The sequence below is a fragment of the Lycium barbarum genome, chromosome 10 (assembly GCF_019175385.1).
Source record: "Lycium barbarum isolate Lr01 chromosome 10, ASM1917538v2, whole genome shotgun sequence".
Classification (NCBI taxonomy): domain Eukaryota; kingdom Viridiplantae; phylum Streptophyta; class Magnoliopsida; order Solanales; family Solanaceae; genus Lycium; species Lycium barbarum.
The window spans coordinates 113,509,402-113,530,867 of NC_083346.1; the positions used below are offsets into that span (position 1 = coordinate 113,509,402).

At 37.8% G+C, this 21,466-nt stretch overlaps 2 protein-coding genes across 2 annotated transcripts; both read left to right on the forward strand.

The window, feature by feature from the left end:
- LOC132613334 (glucan endo-1,3-beta-glucosidase 8-like) lies at positions 1-1,297 on the forward strand. Its single transcript, XM_060327351.1, has 2 exons — positions 1-123; positions 959-1,297. The coding sequence occupies exons 1-2, from the start codon at positions 1-3 to the stop codon at positions 1,295-1,297; spliced, it is 462 nt and encodes a 153-aa protein (XP_060183334.1).
- A 2,659-nt stretch (positions 1,298-3,956) lies between these two features.
- Positions 3,957-4,736, forward strand: LOC132613335 (uncharacterized). The gene has a single exon (XM_060327352.1). The coding sequence runs from the start codon at positions 3,957-3,959 to the stop codon at positions 4,734-4,736; it is 780 nt and encodes a 259-aa protein (XP_060183335.1).
- Positions 4,737-21,466: the final 16,730 nt, after the last annotated feature.

Sequence of the window (21,466 nt, forward strand, 5' to 3'; positions counted from 1 at the left end):
ATGTATCTCCATATCTTGACTGATAAGCATAATTCTCGTCTGACATTTGGTGCATTTAAAAGGCATTGGGGCATTTACGAGACAGATGGGAATCCAAAGTACAAGATTGATTTCTCACTACAGGTACGGGTAACAGATAGCCAGTTTGGGCCTATCAATAGCACCTATACGCCATTTTCGATGTGAAAAATACTCAGTGTCATAGAGTCAAGTGACATCCCCTGATAATCTCTTGAAGTTTCAAGTGTAACCGGATAAAAAAAGTGTTCACTTAGCCATTTGCACACTCCTAAGAAAATATTAACTCCTAAAAAAATAGGTAATTTCACTAAACTGCCCCTAGTTAAATAGGTATTGGGATTTGATTACATAACACTTAATAGGGGCAAATCTAAAAAAATAAGGTTAATTCTTTCTTGATTTGCTAACTGGACACTCTTTTTGACTCAAGAAGAAAAAAACCAAGTGGACACTATTTTTTATCGGGAGGGAGTATGAAACGTCATGACGATGACAATTTATCAGTAGGGTAAAGTGGTTATTTCTGAATTTTACTCGAATTTGGATGGGGTAAAAATAGGCTAAATCAATAAAGGAGTCATTGTCCAACCCTATCCAAAAGTTAGTGGAGCTGAGATGGACTAGGTCAAGAAGAATAGACAATGAGTTATAACCCAACCAGACCAATGTACTCTTCCCATCTTTTAGTTTTTATTTGTTTACTTATAGAAATTTTCTTAATTACCAAACGAAACTAACTGTTTTTTTCTTTAACGTATAACTTATCGAACAACAGATATTTTTATTTAAATATTTCGAAAAAGTGTTTCAAGAATCAATTTGATTTACATATTTAGCCCAGATCAACCTAAAGTTTAAATGGCCTAGAATTGGGAGGGTCAAGTTAATATGTGTGGGTTACATTTTTATGTGCTAATTTTATTACCCCTAATTACAGGATCGCGACAAGTATCCTACAGAGGCTAAGGGCATAGTGAAAATGCCTAGTCGATGGTGCAAGTTCAATGGGGACAAATCAAACATGAATTCTGTGAATAAGAATTATAATCTCGCATGCGAAAAAGCAGATTGTACGGTACTGGAAGTAGGAGCTTCATGTGGTGGAATGAGTTTTGAGTCCAAGGTTTCGTATGCTTTTAATGCATATTTCCAAATGTTCAAACAAGATATAGATCATTGTGAATTTGATGGTTTAGGAGAAATTGTAGCAACAAATCCCTCTCCAGACAGTGGCGGACCCAGGATTTTAAGGTCGTGGGTGCTGACCTCCCTTTAAAGTAAAGTGTAAGTTGCTATCGATGGTAAAGTATAAACATAGAATTATTTGAACACAATAATGAGAAACGTTAAAAAAAAGATGGATGAAAAAGTGAACAAAGAAAGTCGACAGAAAAGGGTAAAAGAAAAAGGATGTATTGGAGAAAAAGGAGAAGTTGGGGGTACAACTACGAAACTTAAGGATTTCTAAGTTAAAACAAAGTAAAAGAAAAACTCAGCAAACTAAAAACCAATTCTTCAAGCTAATCAATTATTGCCCTAGTAAAAAATTCACACATTAATACAAAAACTTGAAAAAATATCTCTCTTCTCTCACCTCCTATTTTCATGCAAACCCTAAATTCTTCAAGCTAATCGATTATGGCCTCCATGGCCGCTGGTCAGTACACTGGAGAGGCTGACCGACAAATCAATACGATTACAACTGTACATCAGGAGAGAGTTGCGCCTAATGAAAATAAAATCCAATATGCTAGTCTTTTGAAACCATCTTACTTAAATACAGATGATCAAAGTACAAAAACTTTAGTACAACCTATTGAAATGAAGAAGATAACTTTGTTACATGGATCTCCATATGTCAAGTGGACAGAGAATGAAGTATCGCGTATGGAAATTCTGGAGGAACTGGAGCATGCAGTTGTTGGAAAATTCTCCTATGGATGGTCAGACATGGAACAGCTTCGCAAAATAATCCCTGCACAATGTGGAGTAAAAGGTGAATGTAGAATTGGATTTTTCAGAAATCGACATGTCTTAAGTAGATGTACTCTAGCAGAGGACTTTGTGAATTTGACATCAAAACTAGTATACTATATTACTGATAAGGAGGGATATTCTTATCAAATGAGACCACTGATATATGATTCAAAATTCAAAATTGATGAAGAGACATCAAAGGCAATGGCACGGAACTCATTTCCCAATTTGCTTCCTACATATTTTGTGAAGGAATCCTTATTCACATTTGCTTCATCAGTTGGGCAGCCTATTCATTTGGATATGACAACTATCAATAAGACTAGACCTAATTGTGCTAGGGTTAAGGTATTAGCGGACTTGTTAGCAGATTTACCCACATCAATCAGGATGGATATAGAAAATGAAAACACAAGAACCATAAGGGCAATGGATGTGAAGATTCATTATGATTATCTTCCAAAATACTCTAAGGAGTGCAAATTACAAGGGCATAATGAGTTTGAATGTAGAGTGATTAATCCAGAACTAGCACAACCAAAGGAAAATAGTAATGCAACAAGTAAACAGGGGCAAAGTAATCAAGGACAAGGGAACAACAAAAAAGAAAATATAGAAGTCCAGCAGCCAAATCACAAGGATTCACAATTAAGCAACAAGGAGGAGAATATACATGGTAAACAAAAGCAAGTGGATAAGGAAGACGGTAAACAAAAGAATCCAGAGAAGAAGATGCCAAGGGGATATCATAATTCAGCCAGGATGTTATCCAGTGGAAGAATATTAGGAAATCCTGGAAATTGGAATCCTGTAAAGGATAATAGAGTGTATCCCAATAAAGTAGGGACCAAGGTACAAGGCAAGGATGGGGATAAGAATCAAGCAAATCCTAGCAGCTCTGTGCAAACTAGTAGCCAATTTGCAGCATTGGCAGAGGAAGAACATTTAGGAGAGCTGGTAGCAGATAAAGGAGAAAAGTAGGAAGGGCAAATACAACAGTATCATAGAGAGGAAGATAATGCAGTGGGAGAAAAACAAGAAAGAGAATCTACAAAACCTACTGAAGAGGAACATACAGGAGAATATGAGGAAAACATTAAGGATGTACAGGGGGAATCGGCACAAGTATAGTCAAAGGAGGATGCAGAATCAAGGAAGGAATTACAAGAAAGCTCTCTTATGAAGAAAATTGAAGTAGGCAGTGCAACAAAGTTGGTGGAGTCTTCCTTTGGGAAAATTTTGGGCAATATTGACGTAGATGATTCTTTTAGTCATATTTCTCAAACATCTTCAGGGAAGGTTTCATGGGAAGATAGGGTGGAGGAGGTAGTAGGTGAAGAATTAAATAATCATATTTCTTCTAAGGAATCAGTAGATGTGGGAGAGGCAGAAGAAAAGAAGGATCGTGAAGCATATAATTTAGTGGATGGTAAAGGAAATACTACTGACAACAATGGTGGTAATGCAGAATTGGGTGCAGAAATGACTACTACTACAAAGGTAGAGAGGAAAGATGGGAATTTACCTGAGGTGAATGGGGATACATCAATTGGCATAATTGAGGAGCATGTTCAATCATCATATCCAAAGCCACCTGATATTCTGCAAGAACATCAACATCAAGTTAGAGATAATAGAATACAACCAAAAAAGTCACAATCAAGCACAATGAGACCTGATAATGTTGAGTCTATTTCAGTACACTATCACTCATCTCCTAGCAGAGAATTAATTGACATTGTTACACATCAAGTAACAGAGGAAGAAGTGGAAAAAGCTATAAAGGAAATCAATCAGGTAGAGGGTGAGAAAGACAATACAAAATTAACTCAACACAATACAAATGAAGCTGATGGTATACCTAGAGCCAAATCAAAGGTAGGAAAGAAAGCTAAGAATACAAATTCATCCCCACCCAAGAGGATCTTACCAAAGAGGACTGCAAGTATGACCAAGTCATGATTACAGCAATTATATGGAATATAAGGTTCGTTAAATCTCAACATGCTTTTCAAAGGCTCATTAATTTGAAAAGGCAGTATAATAGTTTTATTGTGGCTTTGATGGAGCCTTTTCAACACAGCAAACACCTACAAAAATACAGGAGGAGGATAGGGATGGAAACAGCTTTGACAAATATTAATGGCAAGATATGGGTATTTATTGATGCAGTGGTTCAGTGGGAAATATTGTTGGATACAAATCAACAGATTTCTCTAAAACTTAAACATATTGCTACTGACATAGAGATGATTGCTACTTTTGTGTATGCAAAATGCAGCGCAGTGGAGAGACTTGAATTATGGGATAATATTTATTCTCTCGCTAATGATATGAGCCTACCTTGGTTGGTTGGGGGGGATTTTAATGTTATCTTATCAGAAGAGGAAAAGATTGGAGGTTTACCTGTAGATCCATCAGAGTGTGATGACTTTGCATTCTGTGTTAATTCTAGTGAACTATTTGATATGGGTTTCAAAGGAAGTCCTTACACTTGGTGGAATAGAAGAGCTGCAGGGGATTGCATTCTAAAAATACTAGATAGAATTCTAGTGAATATTCGTTTTCAAAACTCTTTCCCTAATATTGAAGTGGAGCATTTAACCAAAACTGGATCAGACCATTCTCCTATGGTGTTATTTTGTGGTGAAGAAGCTATACCAATTTCAAAACCATTCAGGTTTTTAAATTTTTGGACTCAGCATGAAAGTTTCCAGGAGGTGATCAAGAATAACTAGAAAGCAGACTTTGTTGGAAACCCTTTTCTTGTTTTCAAACAGAAGATGAGGAATGTCAAAAAGGCCCTGTCAAAATGGAGTAAGGATACTTATGGTGATATTTTTAAAGAATTGGCAGTAAGAGAAGAAGTTGTGAAGATTAAAGAAGGATTATTTGAGGAAGATCCTAGTATCATTAATAGGATTGTTCTTCAAAAAGCTCAAGATGAATTGAAGAAATACTTGCATTTGGAAGATTATTATTGGAGGCAAAAAATAGGATTAGACTGGTACACTGAGGGGGATAAAAACACTGGTTTTTTCCACAACTATGTAAATGGGAAGAGACAGAAATTAAAGCTTAATAGAATTCAAGATGGAAATGGTCAATGGCTGGAGTCTAAAGAGTTGATTTCTAATGAGGCAATAAGATTCTTCCAAAATCAATTTTCTCAGGAAGGAAATCAGAACAACTTGGATATTCTGCAGTACTTTCCTTCTTTGGTTACCTCATACCAGAATAAGGAGTTGTGCAAGCATCCTTCTATTGAGGAAGTGAAGCAGGCTGTATATGGTTTAAGTGGAGATATTACAGGGGGGCCTGATGGTTTTTCTGGTATTTTCTATCAGAAATGTTGGGATACTGTGGGGAATGATGTTCATGAATTGGTGATGGCTTTCTTTGATGGTGATTATCTTTCTAAATCCATTACTCATACTAATTTGGTTTTAATACCAAAGAAAGTAGAAGTGGAAACATTTGCAGATATGAGGCCCATAAGTTTGTCAAATTTCATTAAAAAAGTAATTTCTAGGGTGATGCATGACAGATTAGAAGGATTATTTCCTGCCTTAATTTCTTCTAATCAATCAGGTTTTGTGAAAGGTAGAAGTATCTTTGAGAATATCCTATTAACTCAGGTAATTGTTTCAGACATAAGGATAAGAGGTAAGCCAGCTAATGTAGTGCTGAAGTTGGACATGGCTAAAGCATATGATAGGGTTTCTTGGGATTTCCTAAGACATGTGTTGAGAAAGATGGGTTTTGCAGAACATTATACCAATTTGATTTGGAAACTTTTGTCTAATAACTAGTATTCTATTTTAATAGATGAGCAGTCTATAGGATTTTTCAAATCCTGTAGGGGAGTCAAGCAGGGTGACCCTTTGTCCCCTGCTTTATTTATTTTGGCAGCTAAGGTTTTATCCAGGGCATTGAATGCTTTATTTGAAGATACGAGGTTCATTGGATATGGAATGCCAAAATGGACTGCTCCCCTTAATCATTTGGCTTATGCAGATGACATTATTATTTTTTCATCTGCTGAGTCAGAGTCATTGCAGAGAATCATGAGAATATTGAGAAATTATGAAGAGGCATTTGGACAAATGATTAACAGAGAAAAAAGTTGTTATTATATGCATGACAAGGTGTCATCTAATCTAATTCAAGAAGTGGGGAACATAACAACTTTTTCCAGGGGACAATTTCCTTTTAAGTATCTAGGTTGTCCTATTTTCTATGCAAGGAGGAAGAAGACATTTTATGCAGATATGATCAAGAAAGTAAAGGTTAAGCTACATTCTTGGAAAGGAAAGCTTTTATCTTATGGCGGCAAGGCAATTCTTATTAAAAGTTTGCTTCAAAGTATGCCCGTATATATGTTGTCAGTGGTTGCTCCTCCAAAATACATTCTAGTAGAGTTACATAAAATCTTTGCTAGATTTTTTTGGAGCAATAAAGAAGAAGGCAGAAGTAGGCATTGGGCTTCTTGGAAAAATTTGTGTTTCCCTACACAGGAAGGAGGTTTGGGGTTTAGATCTCTGTTTGATGTCTCAGGAGCTCTATTTGCCAAATTGTGGTGGAGATTTAGAACTGCTAATACCTTGTGGTTTAATTACATGTGGAATAAGTACTGTAAAAAAAAACTATTCCAAATGTAATTCAATGGAAATCTGGATCTCAAGTTTGGAAGAGAATGTTAGAGGCTAGAGAAATGGTGGAACAGGAAACTTGGTGGCAAATTAAGGGAGGAACAACAAATATATGGCATGAAAATTGGACTAAACTGGGAGTTCTATATAATACTGTCCCTGCTGGTTTTCCTATTAATGAACACATTGAAGAATTGGCTGAATTAATTGTGGATGGAAAGTGGAATGATCAACTTTTACAACAAAATTTTCCTGAGGATATTGCAGAACACATTAGAAGGGAAATTCAATTTGAAGAATTAGAAGGGAATTGGGACAAACCATGGTAGATGGAAACTAGCAAAGGCAAGTTTTCTCTCAATAATGCTTGGAATATTATAAGACAGAAGGCCCCTATACAAGAATGTTATTCTCATATGTGGATAAAAGGAGTTCCCTTCGAGATTTCATTCTTTTTATGGAGGCTATGGAAGCTAAAGATACCTACAGATGATCAGTTGTGGGATATGGGCATTTCCATAGCCTCAAGGTGTTGGTGTTGCAGGGAATATCAACAAGAAACAATTAAACATGTATTCTTGACTTATTCCTTTGCAACTGAAGTTTGGAAAGTGTTTATATCAGCTGCAGGTCTGCATATTAACTTAATTCAGGTGCATCAAGTGGTCAAGGCATGGTGGGATGCTGACTGTTGTAACAAGCTCAAACCTATTTATAAAGTTGTTCCATCAATGTTTATTTGGGAGATATGGAAAAGGAGGAATACCCAAAGACATGGAGGTCATGTTAGTTTCAAGAGGGTGGTACATGAGATTAATAATAACTTGTATTATTTGGCAAAGGTGAAATATCTATGGTTGCAGATTCCATATCTATGGCCAGATTTGATTAAGTATTTAGAAGAAAATACATCTTCAGTGAGATCACAAATTGTTACATGGCAAAAACCACCCAGGGGATGGTTCAAGTGTAACTAGGGTTGGGCATAAATACCGAAAACCACCCAGGGGATCACAAATTGCATTTATATCCCTAATTTTCCACTTCAATTGAAAAAACCAAATATCCTTAACAAAGAAAGGTAACTAGGATGTCTCTTTAGGATTAATGTATGTCCTTTATGTGTTTTATCAATTATTCTTACGGTATGTATATAACACCTAGTAATCCTATGTCATGATTATAGTTTTCTATTCTTGTGTATCCTGTTTGTTTGATTTTGATTTCAATTTATCGGTTTTATGTTTTATTGCTTTTGAGAATATAAATTAGTGTCAATGGAATCACTTCTAATATTATATTAAAAAACCGAATTGAAAAAACTGAAACCGAACCGAACCGAACTTTAAAAAACCGAAACCGAAAGAACCGAATCGAACTAGTTTGGTTCGATGTTTGGTGTCCACCTTCAAAAAACCGAACCCGAAATAGCCAAACCGAAGTTTGATAAAACCGAACCGAAAAACTAAATGCCCACCCCTAAGTGTAACACAGATGGTGCATCCAGGACCTAGCTCTATTAGGGTATGTATTAGGGATGAATTAGGTGACTTAGTGTTTGCCAAATCTAAGTTAATTAATGATGATACTAATGCGGTGGCTGAAGCTAAGGCTTTGCTTGAAGGAATTGAAAATTGTATGAGACAAGGGAAACTTCCACTGATCTTGGAAACAGATTCATTGATGTTGAAGAAATTAGTGGAAGGTAAGTTGGGATCCACCTTGGGCTATCATTGTGGAAGTGGAAAGGATAAGGAAGAAAATGAGCACCGGCAATGTGATAATTCAACACGTGTTTAGGGAGGGAAACTCACTGGCAGATTTTTTAACTAACTATGCTTTTGATTTTGCAGGTGAAGTAGATTTCAACTCATTTTACGACTTACCCTCCACAGGAAGAAAAATCCTAAACCTAGATAAGGCTCATATCCCTAATCTAAGGAATAGGAACATTCAGAGAAGAGATCCAGGTTAAGAAGAGGATTCTGTATGGGAGGCATTTGCTTTATATTGACAGATTTCCAAATGTGTGGTATTAGCTTTGCTCATCCTATTGGAAATTTATCAATATTTAACAAATCTTAACAGATAGTAACCCTTGTAGCAGCAATAAGATTAATGTTGCTTCGGAACTGCTTAGGTTCTGCAAAATTTCTGCTAACTAAAGTGAAAAGTTTCGTCTAATCCTTGAGAAATACTCTAGTTGGTTAAGATTCATAGTACCCGGTGAGAGCTTAGGGTGCTTATATATGATATTAACCGCAAGGAGAAGGAAGACATTCATTTATCGCAGCAAGATATTTAGAAATTCTAGGCTACTCCAAAACACGCAATTTCAAGATGAAGTTCTTGAGCATATAAACACATAAGAAGATCTTGGAAGAAGAAGGAGAATACTTACAAATCATGCCGCTCAGGATCAATATTTGCAGCTCAAGCAGTGAAGGAAGATGAACAGCTGATAGCATAGCTCGAATGCAACCTCGTGCAGCTCCGATTGATGGAAATAGCAACAGCTTCGTCAACCTCGTGCAGCTCCGATTAAGCAACAACTCCGGTGATGGAACAACGAATCCAACCTCGTACAGCTCTGTTGCTGCTTCGATGGTTCATACAGATCCCAACGGTGGCTCGTATAGCTTGATTTGGACAAGATTTTTTCAACTTGAGCGAGATTGCCCTTTTTTGCTTTAAGATTTAGGGCTTCTCTGTTTAGGAATCCCAAATCCCCTTTTGTTTGTCTATTTTGTTTTGTTGGACCCGTTTGGTTTTATTTTTTACTTTATTATTTTATTAATAAAAAACCCACTAAAGCTTTCTTAGTGGTATTTAACTAAAAAAAAAAGGACAAGCTAGATGGGAGAAAAAGAAGGAAAAGTCAAGTAAAAACAAAAGACGGAAAACTCTTAAATATTGTGTCACCTGGGAATCGATCCACTACCAAACCCATCATGCCTTTCCAATTCAAGCTCTCAACCAAAGCGCCCACTGCAACTTTTGGTTTATGGGTGCTACTCAATTTATATATCCATTTTTCAAGAAGTTTCTATATAAATAAATATAGTTCCTGTCGGGGTCAATAGGTGCTAGAGCACCGGAAATCAGTACGTGGGTCCGCCCCTGTCTCTAGAAAATTGTGAGTTTCCCATTGAGACATTGGCATTCCAAGATAATGGACCTAACAGGGTTATTTTTTAAAAATTTGAAGAAAGCTATGAATACATTAAAGCTTTCGTTTACCAATAGTTTACATTCCATGAACTACAAGTATACATGTGTCAATTTATTATGGCCACTTAATTCTTGTAACCTTTGGGATAAACTATGTAACTAAGGGTGGCAGGGGGGACGGTAAGGGACGTTTTGGGGGGACGGGACGGGGACTTCTTAAAGGGGGGCTTTGGGGGTACGGGGACTTTGGGGGGATGGGCTTTTGGGTGACTTGTTGGGGGGCCCATCCCGTCCCACTCCAAGGGGGACGGGACGGGCCTGGGGGGACGTGAGGCGGGGGATTTTTTTTATAAAACTTCAAACTTAACATTTAATTTGATAACTTATTAGCTAATATTAAATTTTCAAGTCTTTATAAAAAATATAAAGACTTGGATTTATTTTTAGGTATTTATATTTTATAATAGGAGAAAATAATTTCAAGTAAGAACTATTTATTTTTTATAACTTATAACTTTAAAGTGTTTAGATGTATTTAACAACGGCTATTTTTTTAACTTCTAAGGGCTATTATTTTTAATTTATTACATAATATTAAATATACTTTCAAGTCTTTATAATCTTTATTCAGAATTGCATTCTTTTTTGTAGTTATGTAAAGAAAAATAATTTCAAGTAAGAACTTTATGTTTATTTATTCAAAATAGATCTTTTAAATTTCATAAAACTTGACTCAAAGTCTCAAATACACGAAGAGCTCCTAATCTACACAGCCACTTTCTAGGAAGGGTTCTTTTTTAATTAGGCCTCTAAGTTACAATAAGATCACCTAATCTACACAGCTACCTTCTAGGAAGGGTTCTGTTTTAACTAGGCATCTAAGTAGTTAATTATAAATAATCACACTAAAACTTGTACGGATCTATGTACATTTTTTCTAATTGTCGTATCGCTTCCGTTGCATTCAATTCTGGAATTGGTATATCTCTTTGACGGTCCATAAGTTCCATGTCATCATCGCTATTAGTGTTGATTATCTCTTCATATTCTTCTTCTTCCTGACGGGTTAATTTTGATAGCCCACGATTTCTTCTTTCTGCGTTGATCCAATCCCTGAATAAGACAGAAATCTCCAAGCTATCTTGTGCTAATGAATGTCTATAATCTCCGAGTTGAAATCTTGCCGCGCTAAAAGCTGCCTCCAAAGCTACTGAAGATGATTGAATAGTTAGGATATCTCGAGCCATTTTAGAGAGTAATGGAAATGCCTTGCCACGCTTCCTCCACCATCCTAAAATATCTTCATTGTCGTCGTCGTCCACAGTGATGCTTTCCAAACTCTGATCAAGATAAGATTCAAGATCACTTTCATTTTGAGTATTAGCAATAACAAGTCATGCAGCATCCATTGATCTATCAAATTTTCTATTGCTAAATTTACCCTTATTTTTTTGTGAAGGACGTTGATTTCCACTTCTACTTTCTTCAGATTTATAATTATTATACATTAATTTAGCTTTTAATTCTATGCTACGTTTACACTCTTCAACATTTGGATGTTCATTAGGAGGAATATCTAACTGCAAATAAATTTTGTCAACAAGTCCATGAGCACCTCTTAATTTTAAAGACGGGTCAAGTATACAAGCAATCAAATAAATATCGGGAATAGCAAAAAAAAATACTTTTTAAATTTGAAAATCATTTCATCAACGGCTTCCTCATGTTCGTTTGATTCTCTATATTCCGCAAATAGTTTTGTAAGCCCACAAATATCACTACTAAAAAAACAGGATTTTCCGACCTCAAAAAACCGACCTCATGAGGTCGGTAAAGACGTAAAATTTATTTTTTATTTTTTTTTTAAATAAACCAACCTAGTGAGGTCGGTAATATTGTACCAAAATTTGAAAATAATAATGTACCGACTTCACTAGGTCGGAAATTTATTTGATGCTAAATATATTATAATTTTATTTTTAATTTAAAAGAATACCGACCTCACGAGGTCGGTATTATTTTAAATTAAAAATAAAATTATTAAATATACCGACCTCATGAGGTCGGTATAATTACTCAGTCTAATAAAATCAACACAGACCCAGTTAACCCGTCTCTTTCCCATTTCTATCTCTTTTCCTCTCACCTTCTCTGCCCCCCCCCCCCCCCACCCCCCCCCTCGCTCTCTAATCCTAATAACGCCGGCGACGTCACCATCATTCCTGCCAGTCACCGCCGCCGCCGTCCCTACCCAGCTGAAAAAAGCTTGTTTCAGATATGACATTGAAAAAAGAGTTTGCCTAATTGAATACTTCTTCCAAATATCTCCCTCATTTTCTACCCTCGCCCACATTGCCGCTAGCCAAATCCGTCGCCACCCAGCCAGGTTCGGCATCCAGTACGCCGTTGCCAACATCTATTCCAGGTATTCTTTTAATTGTTTGGGATCTAGTTTAGGGTTCTTCAAGACATTTACTTTTTTGTTTCTTTTGTGGGTTTCTCACTGATTTGGTTTTATGGGTTAGTGTATTTGGTTGATTATAGTTTCTCTTAGATTAATTCTGCGTTGGTTTTTTGCTCCCTATTGTGGGTTTCGTTGATTATAGTTTCTAGGTTATAGTTAAACGAAATTAATATTAATGAAAAGGGATTACTGTTATAATTTTGGCTGTAATTTTATCACAATTTTGGTTTCCCATGGCTGTAATGACAAGTTTAGGGTTCGTTTTTAAGTTGTTGGTTTCCCATGGCTGTAATGACAGATTTTGGTTGTTATCAAAATTTGATTGTTTTGAAGTTGTTGGTGGTTGCTTGGTTGCTTTTTTTTTCCTGTTAAATTACTAATAGGATCTGTGAATCAAATTGTTACTGTCATACCCCATTTTAACCGGGTTAAATTAGAAGTACGACATATTGGAGATTCCTGTTTTTTGTTTATTTGTTTTAAGGAGTCGTCACCTAATTATTTATGGTGAATTAGGGCACCTAAAGTTTATTAAAGTTATGTTTAAAGTTAGTTGTGTTTAAAGTCTGCGAAACTTAAGATTCTAGGTAAGGGTTCAATTAGTCTAAAGGGAAGGTATTAGGCACCCTTTAAGACCCATTAACAATGGTTAACCGGCCGGACTTAGAATTAATTAGGCTAAATGTAAATATAGTATTATAGAAAAAGGAAACAGTTTTGTAAGTATGGCTAAAGTTATAGATAGATATGTAAGAATGCTATTTAAAATAGAACTTGTAAAAATAATAATAGTTTGTATAAAAGAGTATTTTATAATGTTGTTTTGAAATACGACTTATAAATGTTGTTAAGATTTTAAACGAAAGTAAAATGGTATTGTTTAGAATGATATTGTGGAAGACATAATAATTTTGCGTAAAAGAGGAAAATATTAAATGATATTTAAGGATATTGTTAAGTCCCTAAATAAATAAGTAAAAGTATAGTAATGTTATCCAAAAAATAAGATTTGTAGGTAAAATAGGGTGATTTTCATATGAATAATAGTCTTTTTAAAAAAAGATAATTTGACGCAAAATGATCTTTAAATAAAATGATATTATGTGAATGTAAATGTCTAGACTTATGTTCTTAAATACAACGAAAAGGCCATGACTTTCTTTCGTTTTCTCATTCTTTATTTAATAAATTTGACTAAAAATATGTATAATTCTTGAAAATGTATTCATAAAATATACTTGAATTTATATTTACATCTATCGAAAAATATATTGATCGGTTTTCCTTAAATTAATTACCCATTGTTAAACTAAGCCCCACTATTTTGTTAAAATTCATCTGAATTAGAAAAATAAAATAAGATAAGATGTTAGTCATACAAAGCAAATAAAATATACAGCAATAAAATAAAGAGAGTAAAAGAGTAAATGGGTTTGGCCCATTTATTAAGGCCAACAGCTGCAAACTCTTCATGCTATTGGGCTTCGGCCCAGATTTATATATTGCTGCCGACAGGGGGTGGACACGAGAGGAGTCATGTTGGGCTTTAGCCCAACGCCAAATGCGGAAGGATATGACGAGTCGCTTGGACTCGTATGCGAGATGTCGTGCATAAAAAATGAAAAGAAAAGGATTAGTATATAATCGACGAATAAGACTAAACACGTAAAATATACCCTCAAAACAGTATAGCAAACACCAACAGCAATCTCGTCTCAAAATTTGCACTAAAACAAAGAATCAGTCTTGCTGATTATAGCAAACACTTGCTCTCACGTTTCCTGATAACCAAACACAATGATTATAAAACTGAAAAGATGATATTTTTTAACTAATGCTCGCCAGGAATGTAACTGGAAGCTATGTGTTTGAGGGGATTATCTTAGGAAAATTATCCTTATCTTAGCAGTGCATCAAGAAGAAGAGAAGGAAGGAATAGAGGCACAGACATGTCATTCAACTTATAAAATAGTAACTAACTTTAAACCTCAATTATCATGGAGAATGTTCAATTCCTCTAGACAGAGACGACTGATCAGGGAAAGAGGAAACAATGAAGGACCAACAAACATAGGTTATGCAGTTTAAGGACTTAATGTAATCATACAAAATTCATAGTTAAAGTTCCTTCCCTCATTTCTTTTAAGCATGGCTATGTTCACACTTATCATACTTATTCTTATACAGGTTTTCTCTTTTGAAGGCAATGACTAAACATAGTTGAGTCCAATATCTATGTTTCATACACACATAGAACAAACTTAACCAATGCACAGCAAGGTCTTGATTCGGAAAAACAGTTTTCCCTATGCAATGCACCAAAATTAAACCAAAGAGTTCTACTTTACCAATTTGCATCATAAATGTATATCGTTATAACTGCATAATGTCCATCTGCATCTTACAGGATGTTTGGGAATTACTAAAGCTTAGAATAGCACATAATTACTTTGACACAGAGCTAACCAATTTAATAACTCATAACGATAGTTAATAAAACACATTCTTGCATATTTAAAGCCTATTTAAGTACTCAAAGATCATACTGCTTTGATACAATTCAAACTGGGAAACAACCTCATATTTAAGAGAAGAATGATCACTATTAAAAGCAACTCTTTAGCCAATTGTGAATTCTATTTAGGCTAGATCCCAGAAACTATTAACAGACTCAAGACTTCCCCTTAGCCTCATTCTAAAGCTAAATGACAGCCTCCTAAAGTCTTTGGGATTAGATTAGATGTTTAGTGTGGCCTTAAACTTATTGTTTTATCACAGAATCCCATTTAATAACCAAACAGTCTTATTTCAAACCATTTATCAATTTCTGGTGTATTGTCATATCAGATAACCAGAACAAAGATGACTTCCCAACACTTTTGAATAAAGAATAGCAGTTGGGTCATAACAAAACACATATATACAAGGTTGTCACATATCCAAACTTTAAGCTATTGGCATTTCAGAAAGAAAGGAGAGGGGCTCAACTACATCTTAGTTTCATAACCACACATAGACAATCTAGCAATCATAAGAGAAGACTTTGAACTAAAAGTTGTATCAATGAGGTTTCAAAACTGGAAACACTGTATTTGAGTTCCTGAAAGCTAAATAAGTTTATTAATGAACTTTACACCAAAACAATGTTTGAATCACTTTAATACCTATGATCATGGGAGATTTTTACACTTTAAAGATTCCTACTTCAGTTAAACAAGAAGGAGACCTCTCAACTCAGGAACTAAAAATACTTCTAACGCATAAACACAGAGCCATTAATACACATTAGGATCTGAACAAAATGGCAAGAGAGGAAAGAAGGGATAGTACTCACCTTTTGTTGGGGCAGTGAACGGGATGTTAAGGCCTCGAATCTACTTGAACACGACGAGCTCGAAGTCGATTAAAGTAACCAACGTTTTGAACAGAAAACGAAAGGAAAATGGAGCAATTGTTCGTTGTCTTTGTTGATTAAAATTTATGTTTTGTAGGGAATTTTTGGTTCTAAATCTTTTCTCTTGGTTCGGGTTTCTTATCCCTAAGAATAAACCATTCAAAACCCCAAAAATCCCCCGTTTCTTGCCCGTCCTCCTAAACACTGAATCCCCCCCCCCCTTTATAGGATTGCGATTGGGATTTTTTAAATGGAAGAAGAGCGTATGAGAGAGAGGAAGCGGGGAACAGGCGTGGTGGAAGTGTCAGGGAAGATGGCAGAGGCGTGGGTGTGGGGAGAACGTGAGGAGAGAGACGAAGAAGGAAGGAGAAAGGGAGGCGGGGAGATGCGGCGGAGAAGAGAAAGGAGAGGAGAAGGGAATGAAGAAGGGATAAGGGATTAGGGTAAAGATAATGAGGGTTGGGCCGGGTAGGAGTTAATTGGGCTGGTCCGTTTTGGGCTGGCCTATTAATTTAAATATGGGCTGATATAAATGGGTTGGGTATTAAAATGTGGGTTGTTTATTTAGGGAAATAATATTGTATTGGTATTTTGGGTCATTAATTTGGCTGAAAATTATTGATCCCTCCTCCGCTATTTAATCATTTTTGGGATTCTAATTTAATAACTGGTATAATATATATTATGTAAAGACAATAAATAATTAATACGTAAAAAGTAAATATTTTGCAAAGTGTTGTCTTGTAATTAATTTAACGAGTCCGAACCCAAAAAATGAAATGATGACGAATCATCTAAAATTTGTGGTAAAGTAATACTTGTAATGTTAAAAAATAAAAGTAGCGAGAATAATAGTAGTGAAAATAAAGTATTTAGCTCGTCAATAAATTTAGACGCCCGAGTGAATAAAATTAAATAAAGGAGGGACAAAATTGGGTGTCAACAGATGCCCCTCTTCGACCGGAGATGATGTAAGAATCTTCGGGCGAAGAAGTTGACGTAGTAGCCAATTTTGTTTGGGCCAACGAATATGAATTTATAGGAAAAATTGATGAAAAATATTGTGAGGACCGAAGGAATTATGGAAAATTATGGCCGAATCTCGGTTTCGAGTTGCCTACATATCTAGGGTTGCACTAAGGCCATGTCTAGTTCGAAAGTTTTTGTGGATTCACAATCTAGCAGGGGGTTGTAGACAGGTGACGAGAACGTTCAAGAATAGAACATATGCTTATAGCCTCCTAATTATAAATGTGGTGCACAACACACCCATAAGTAGGACTCTACTAGACACGGCGTAAATTCTTCAAAGATGCCCCAGTGTTGAGTTATGGAAACGCTGGGGATGTAGAAAGGAATATGAGATTGTGAAAAGAGTAGATTCAGTAGAGTTTTAGCGGGAGATGTGAAAGAGAAATTAACCTACGTATCACGTGTTTGTGCACATAGGCGGAATTGAGTTCGAGAGTAGATTTGTGACCCTTGCTTATGAGTTTGATATTCCTCTTCAGCAAATTTGCCCCAGTTCACTGCGTAAGATAAAGTTCCACGTTGTGTTGCGTCCCTGCAGGTTGTATTTTCTGCCAAAACTGAAATTCATGTCAAAATTAGTAATAAAGTTGAAAGTGTAAAATTTCAAAGAGTGTAAATGATATTAAATATGAGTGTGAGAATGAAGATGAAGCCGTGTGGCCAATGTTGTCTCTGGTTGTCTTCAGGGACTTGAATGAATGTGTGATGCGTATGCCGAGGATGTGATAAGTTCTCTAGTTGCAGTTGAAGATGATAGTGATAGGCCTCCGGCTGTCTTCCGGGACTCGATGATAAATGATATCTGCGAAATTTAAGGTAAATTCGTTAAAGTAGGTAAAGTAGATGATGAAATAAAGAAATTAAGTAGGGAGTAAAGTAAGTGTATAGTCGTTTGGCTTATGCAGGTGAGGCCGGGTAGCCATGCGATATCTCCGGTTGTCTTCGGGGACTTGATGATATGTCTCCGGTTGTCTTCGGGGACTTGACGATGCATCTCCGGTTGTCTTCGGGGACTTGATGCTATGTCTCCGGTTGTCTTCGGGGACTTGATGTTGTGCCTCCGGTTGTCTTCGGGGACTTGATGTTGTGTCTCCGGTTGTCTTCGGGGACTTGATGTTGTGTCTCCGGTTGTCTTCGGGGACTTGATGCTGTGTCTCCGGTTGTCTTCGGGGACTTGATGATATTCCTGTAAAGTTCAAGGTAAATCATTAGAGTTGATGATGTGTAGCCGTCTGGCTTATGCATATGGGGCAGTATAGCCGAGTGATGCCCGGTTGTCTTCAGGATTTGATGATCTGTCTCCGGTTGTCTTCAGAGATTTGATGATGCGTCTCCGGTTGTCTTCGGGGACTTGATGATACATCTCCGGTTGTCTTCAGAGATTTGATGACGTGTCTCCGGTTGTCTTCGGGGACTTGATGATAATTCCTGCAAAGTTCAGAATAAAATGGTTAAAGCTAGTGAAGTATATGATAAAGTAATTGGTAAAGTATGGAACAAAGCGGTAGAATATCCGTTTGGCTTATGATGTTGATGGTATCGTGACAGGCTGAACTAATGACGTGCGATCCTGATTTAATTCGCCTCCAACTTCGTCAACCTACAAAATAGGTATATAAAGTCATAAAGTTATTGTGATAAAATAAAAATTAAAGATAGAGTTAGAAATAAAGCCGTTTGGCTTTTTAGGCGAGGTCATATTGAGCCAGATGATGCTTTTCTGCCATGATTGATAGACTTGACTGTTGATCTCGCGGTCTTAAGTTCCTGCACTCAAAGAAAAATTCTTAGTTTGGGAGGGGGAAGTTGATTCGTGTTGACTCGAAGCTTGACGTGGTTGGCGCTCCATTCGTCTTGTTTGTTTGGATCTTGTGATCTCCGTTTAAGCCTCGGTAGATAAACAGTAGTGAAATAATTGAAAGAAAGTATTTCATTTGAAAGGTAGGTATGTAAGTATATGTATGAGGGAATGTAACTATACGTATATAAGTTGTGAAATATGTATATGTAAACGTATGTATGTAAGGAAAGATATATATGTAAATATATGTATATAAGGAAATATATATGCGTAAATATGTGTATGTAAGTTGTAAAATATTTCTGCCAACTTCAGATTGTGACACTTCTAAAGTAATTGGTCTATAATACTTCCTATCTGGTAGCCTTAATCTTGTCGATGTCCAACCGTTCTTTTGTCTATATCTTTTCAAAATATGCCCCAGTTTTGGGTTCAAAAGGGTATGCTAAACTTATGTTGTGGTGTGACCGAACCTTGTATAGGTTGCCTACGTATCCGCCAAGGAATCAGGTCAGAACGTAGTTCATGAAACATAAAATGGTCTGAAGTTTTCTAATAAAGGGACCGAACCCGATGTGGATTGCCTACGTATCCCGCCAAGGGAATCAGGTCAGCGTAGTTCTGTTATATAAATGGTAAAAGATTTGTTGGATTTTTATCTAAGTGTGACGGACCTGTATGTTGGTAGTCTACGAATCCCGCCGAGGGAATCAGGCCCTATGTGGTTTTCCTTGTATAAGCATTTTTTTTTTTTGGATTTTCTGTTATAAAGCAACCGAACCCTATGTGGGCTGCCTACGTATCCCACCATGGGAATCAGGTCGGAACGTAGTTCGTAAGCATGCAAAAATGGGAAAAATTCTAACCTAGTATGACCGAGTCCCTATGTGGGCTGCCTACGTATCCACTAGGAGTCAGGTCAAGCGTAGTTCGTACGCATAAGATATTTTGGATTTTTTTGTTATAAAGCAACCGAACCCTATGTGGCCTGCCTACGTATCCCACCATGGGAATCAGGTCGGAACGTAGTTCGTAAGCATGCAAAAAATGGGAAAAATTCTAACCTAGTATGACCGAGTCCCTATGTGGGCTGCCTACGTATCCACCAGGAATCAGGTCAAGCGTAGTGTGAGGACCCACAGCTGGGCGCTGACCATGCTGTGAACCTCTGGGTATCTGACCCCATAACTGACTGCTGTGGCATCTGCGCCCTGCTGACTAGTCATGACTACTGGAGGTATTGTACGGCAGGAAATCACAGACAATTCGAGATAGCACGCTGCAGCGCCTCGAACCCGTGACCTCAAGCCCTTTACATTCCCCTGAGGGAATCGACTCTTACCAATTGAGCTGCAGCTCAATTGGTAAGAGTCGATTCCCTCAGGGGAATGTAAAGGGCTTGAGGTCACGGGTTCGAGGCGCTGCAGCGTGCTATCTCGAATTGTCTGTGATTTCCTGCCGTACAATACCTCCAGTAGTCATGACTAGTCAGCAGGGCGCAGATGCCACAGCAGTCAGTTATGGGGTCAGATATCCAGAGGTTCACAGCATGGTCAGCGCCCAGCTGTGGGTCCTCACAAAAAAGGCGACTTTTTGTCGAGGATCCACAGTGATCTGCACTGTAGGTTGCCCCCTCTACTGACTGCTGTGGGTATCTGACCCTGCTGACTAGCTGACATGCATCTGCGCATGGACTACTGAGCTATTGTGGCGGTGAAATCACAGACAATTAGAGATAGCACGCTGCAGCGCCTCGAACCCGTGACCTCAAGCCTTTTGTTCCCCGAAGGAGCGCCTCTTACCAATTGAGCTGCAGCTCAATTGGTAAGAGTCGATTCCCTCAGGGGAATGTAAAGGGCTTGAGGTCACGGGTTCGAGGCGCTGCAGCGTGCTATCTCGAATTGTCTGTGATTTCCTGCCGTACAATACCTCCAGTAGTCATGACTAGTCAGCAGGGCGCAGATGCCACAGCAGTCAGTTATGGGGTCAGATATCCAGAGGTTCACAGCATGGTCAGCGCCCAGCTGTGGGTCCTCACAAAAAAGGCGACTTTTTGTCGAGGATCCACAGTGATCTGCACTGTAGGTTGCCCCCTCTACTGACTGCTGTGGGTATCTGACCCTGCTGACTAGCTGACATGCATCTGCGCATGGACTACTGAGCTATTGTGGCGGTGAAATCACAGACAATTAGAGATAGCACGCTGCAGCGCCTCGAACCCGTGACCTCAAGCCTTTTGTTCCCCGAAGGAGCGCCTCTTACCAATTGAGCTGCAGCTCAATTGGTAAGAGTCGATTCCCTCAGGGGAATGTAAAGGGCTTGAGGTCACGGGTTCGAGGCGCTGCAGCGTGCTATCTCGAATTGTCTGTGATTTCCTGCCGTACAATACCTCCAGTAGTCATGACTAGTCAGCAGGGCGCAGATGCCACAGCAGTCAGTTATGGGGTCAGATATCCAGAGGTTCACAGCATGGTCAGCGCCCAGCTGTGGGTCCTCACAAAAAAGGCGACTTTTTGTCGAGGATCCACAGTGATCTGCACTGTAGGTTGCCCCCTCTACTGACTGCTGTGGGTATCTGACCCTGCTGACTAGCTGACATGCATCTGCGCATGGACTACTGAGCTATTGTGGCGGTGAAATCACAGACAATTAGAGATAGCACGCTGCAGCGCCTCGAACCCGTGACCTCAAGCCTTTTGTTCCCCGAAGGAGCGCCTCTTACCAATTGAGCTGCAGCTCAATTGGTAAGAGTCGATTCCCTCAGGGGAATGTAAAGGGCTTGAGGTCACGGGTTCGAGGCGCTGCAGCGTGCTATCTCGAATTGTCTGTGATTTCCTGCCGTACAATACCTCCAGTAGTCATGACTAGTCAGCAGGGCGCAGATGCCACAGCAGTCAGTTATGGGGTCAGATATCCAGAGGTTCACAGCATGGTCAGCGCCCAGCTGTGGGTCC

Excerpts from the sequence above, each read along its gene's own strand:
- LOC132613334 (XM_060327351.1), top strand. The coding sequence starts at position 1 with ATGTATCTCCATATCTTGACTGATAAGCATAATTCTCGTCTGACATTT. Across the intron at positions 124-958 it reads AGATTGATTTCTCACTACAG|GATCGCGACAAGTATCCTAC; the intron begins GTACGGGTAACA and ends CCCTAATTACAG.
- LOC132613335 (XM_060327352.1), top strand. The coding sequence starts at position 3,957 with ATGATTACAGCAATTATATGGAATATAAGGTTCGTTAAATCTCAACAT.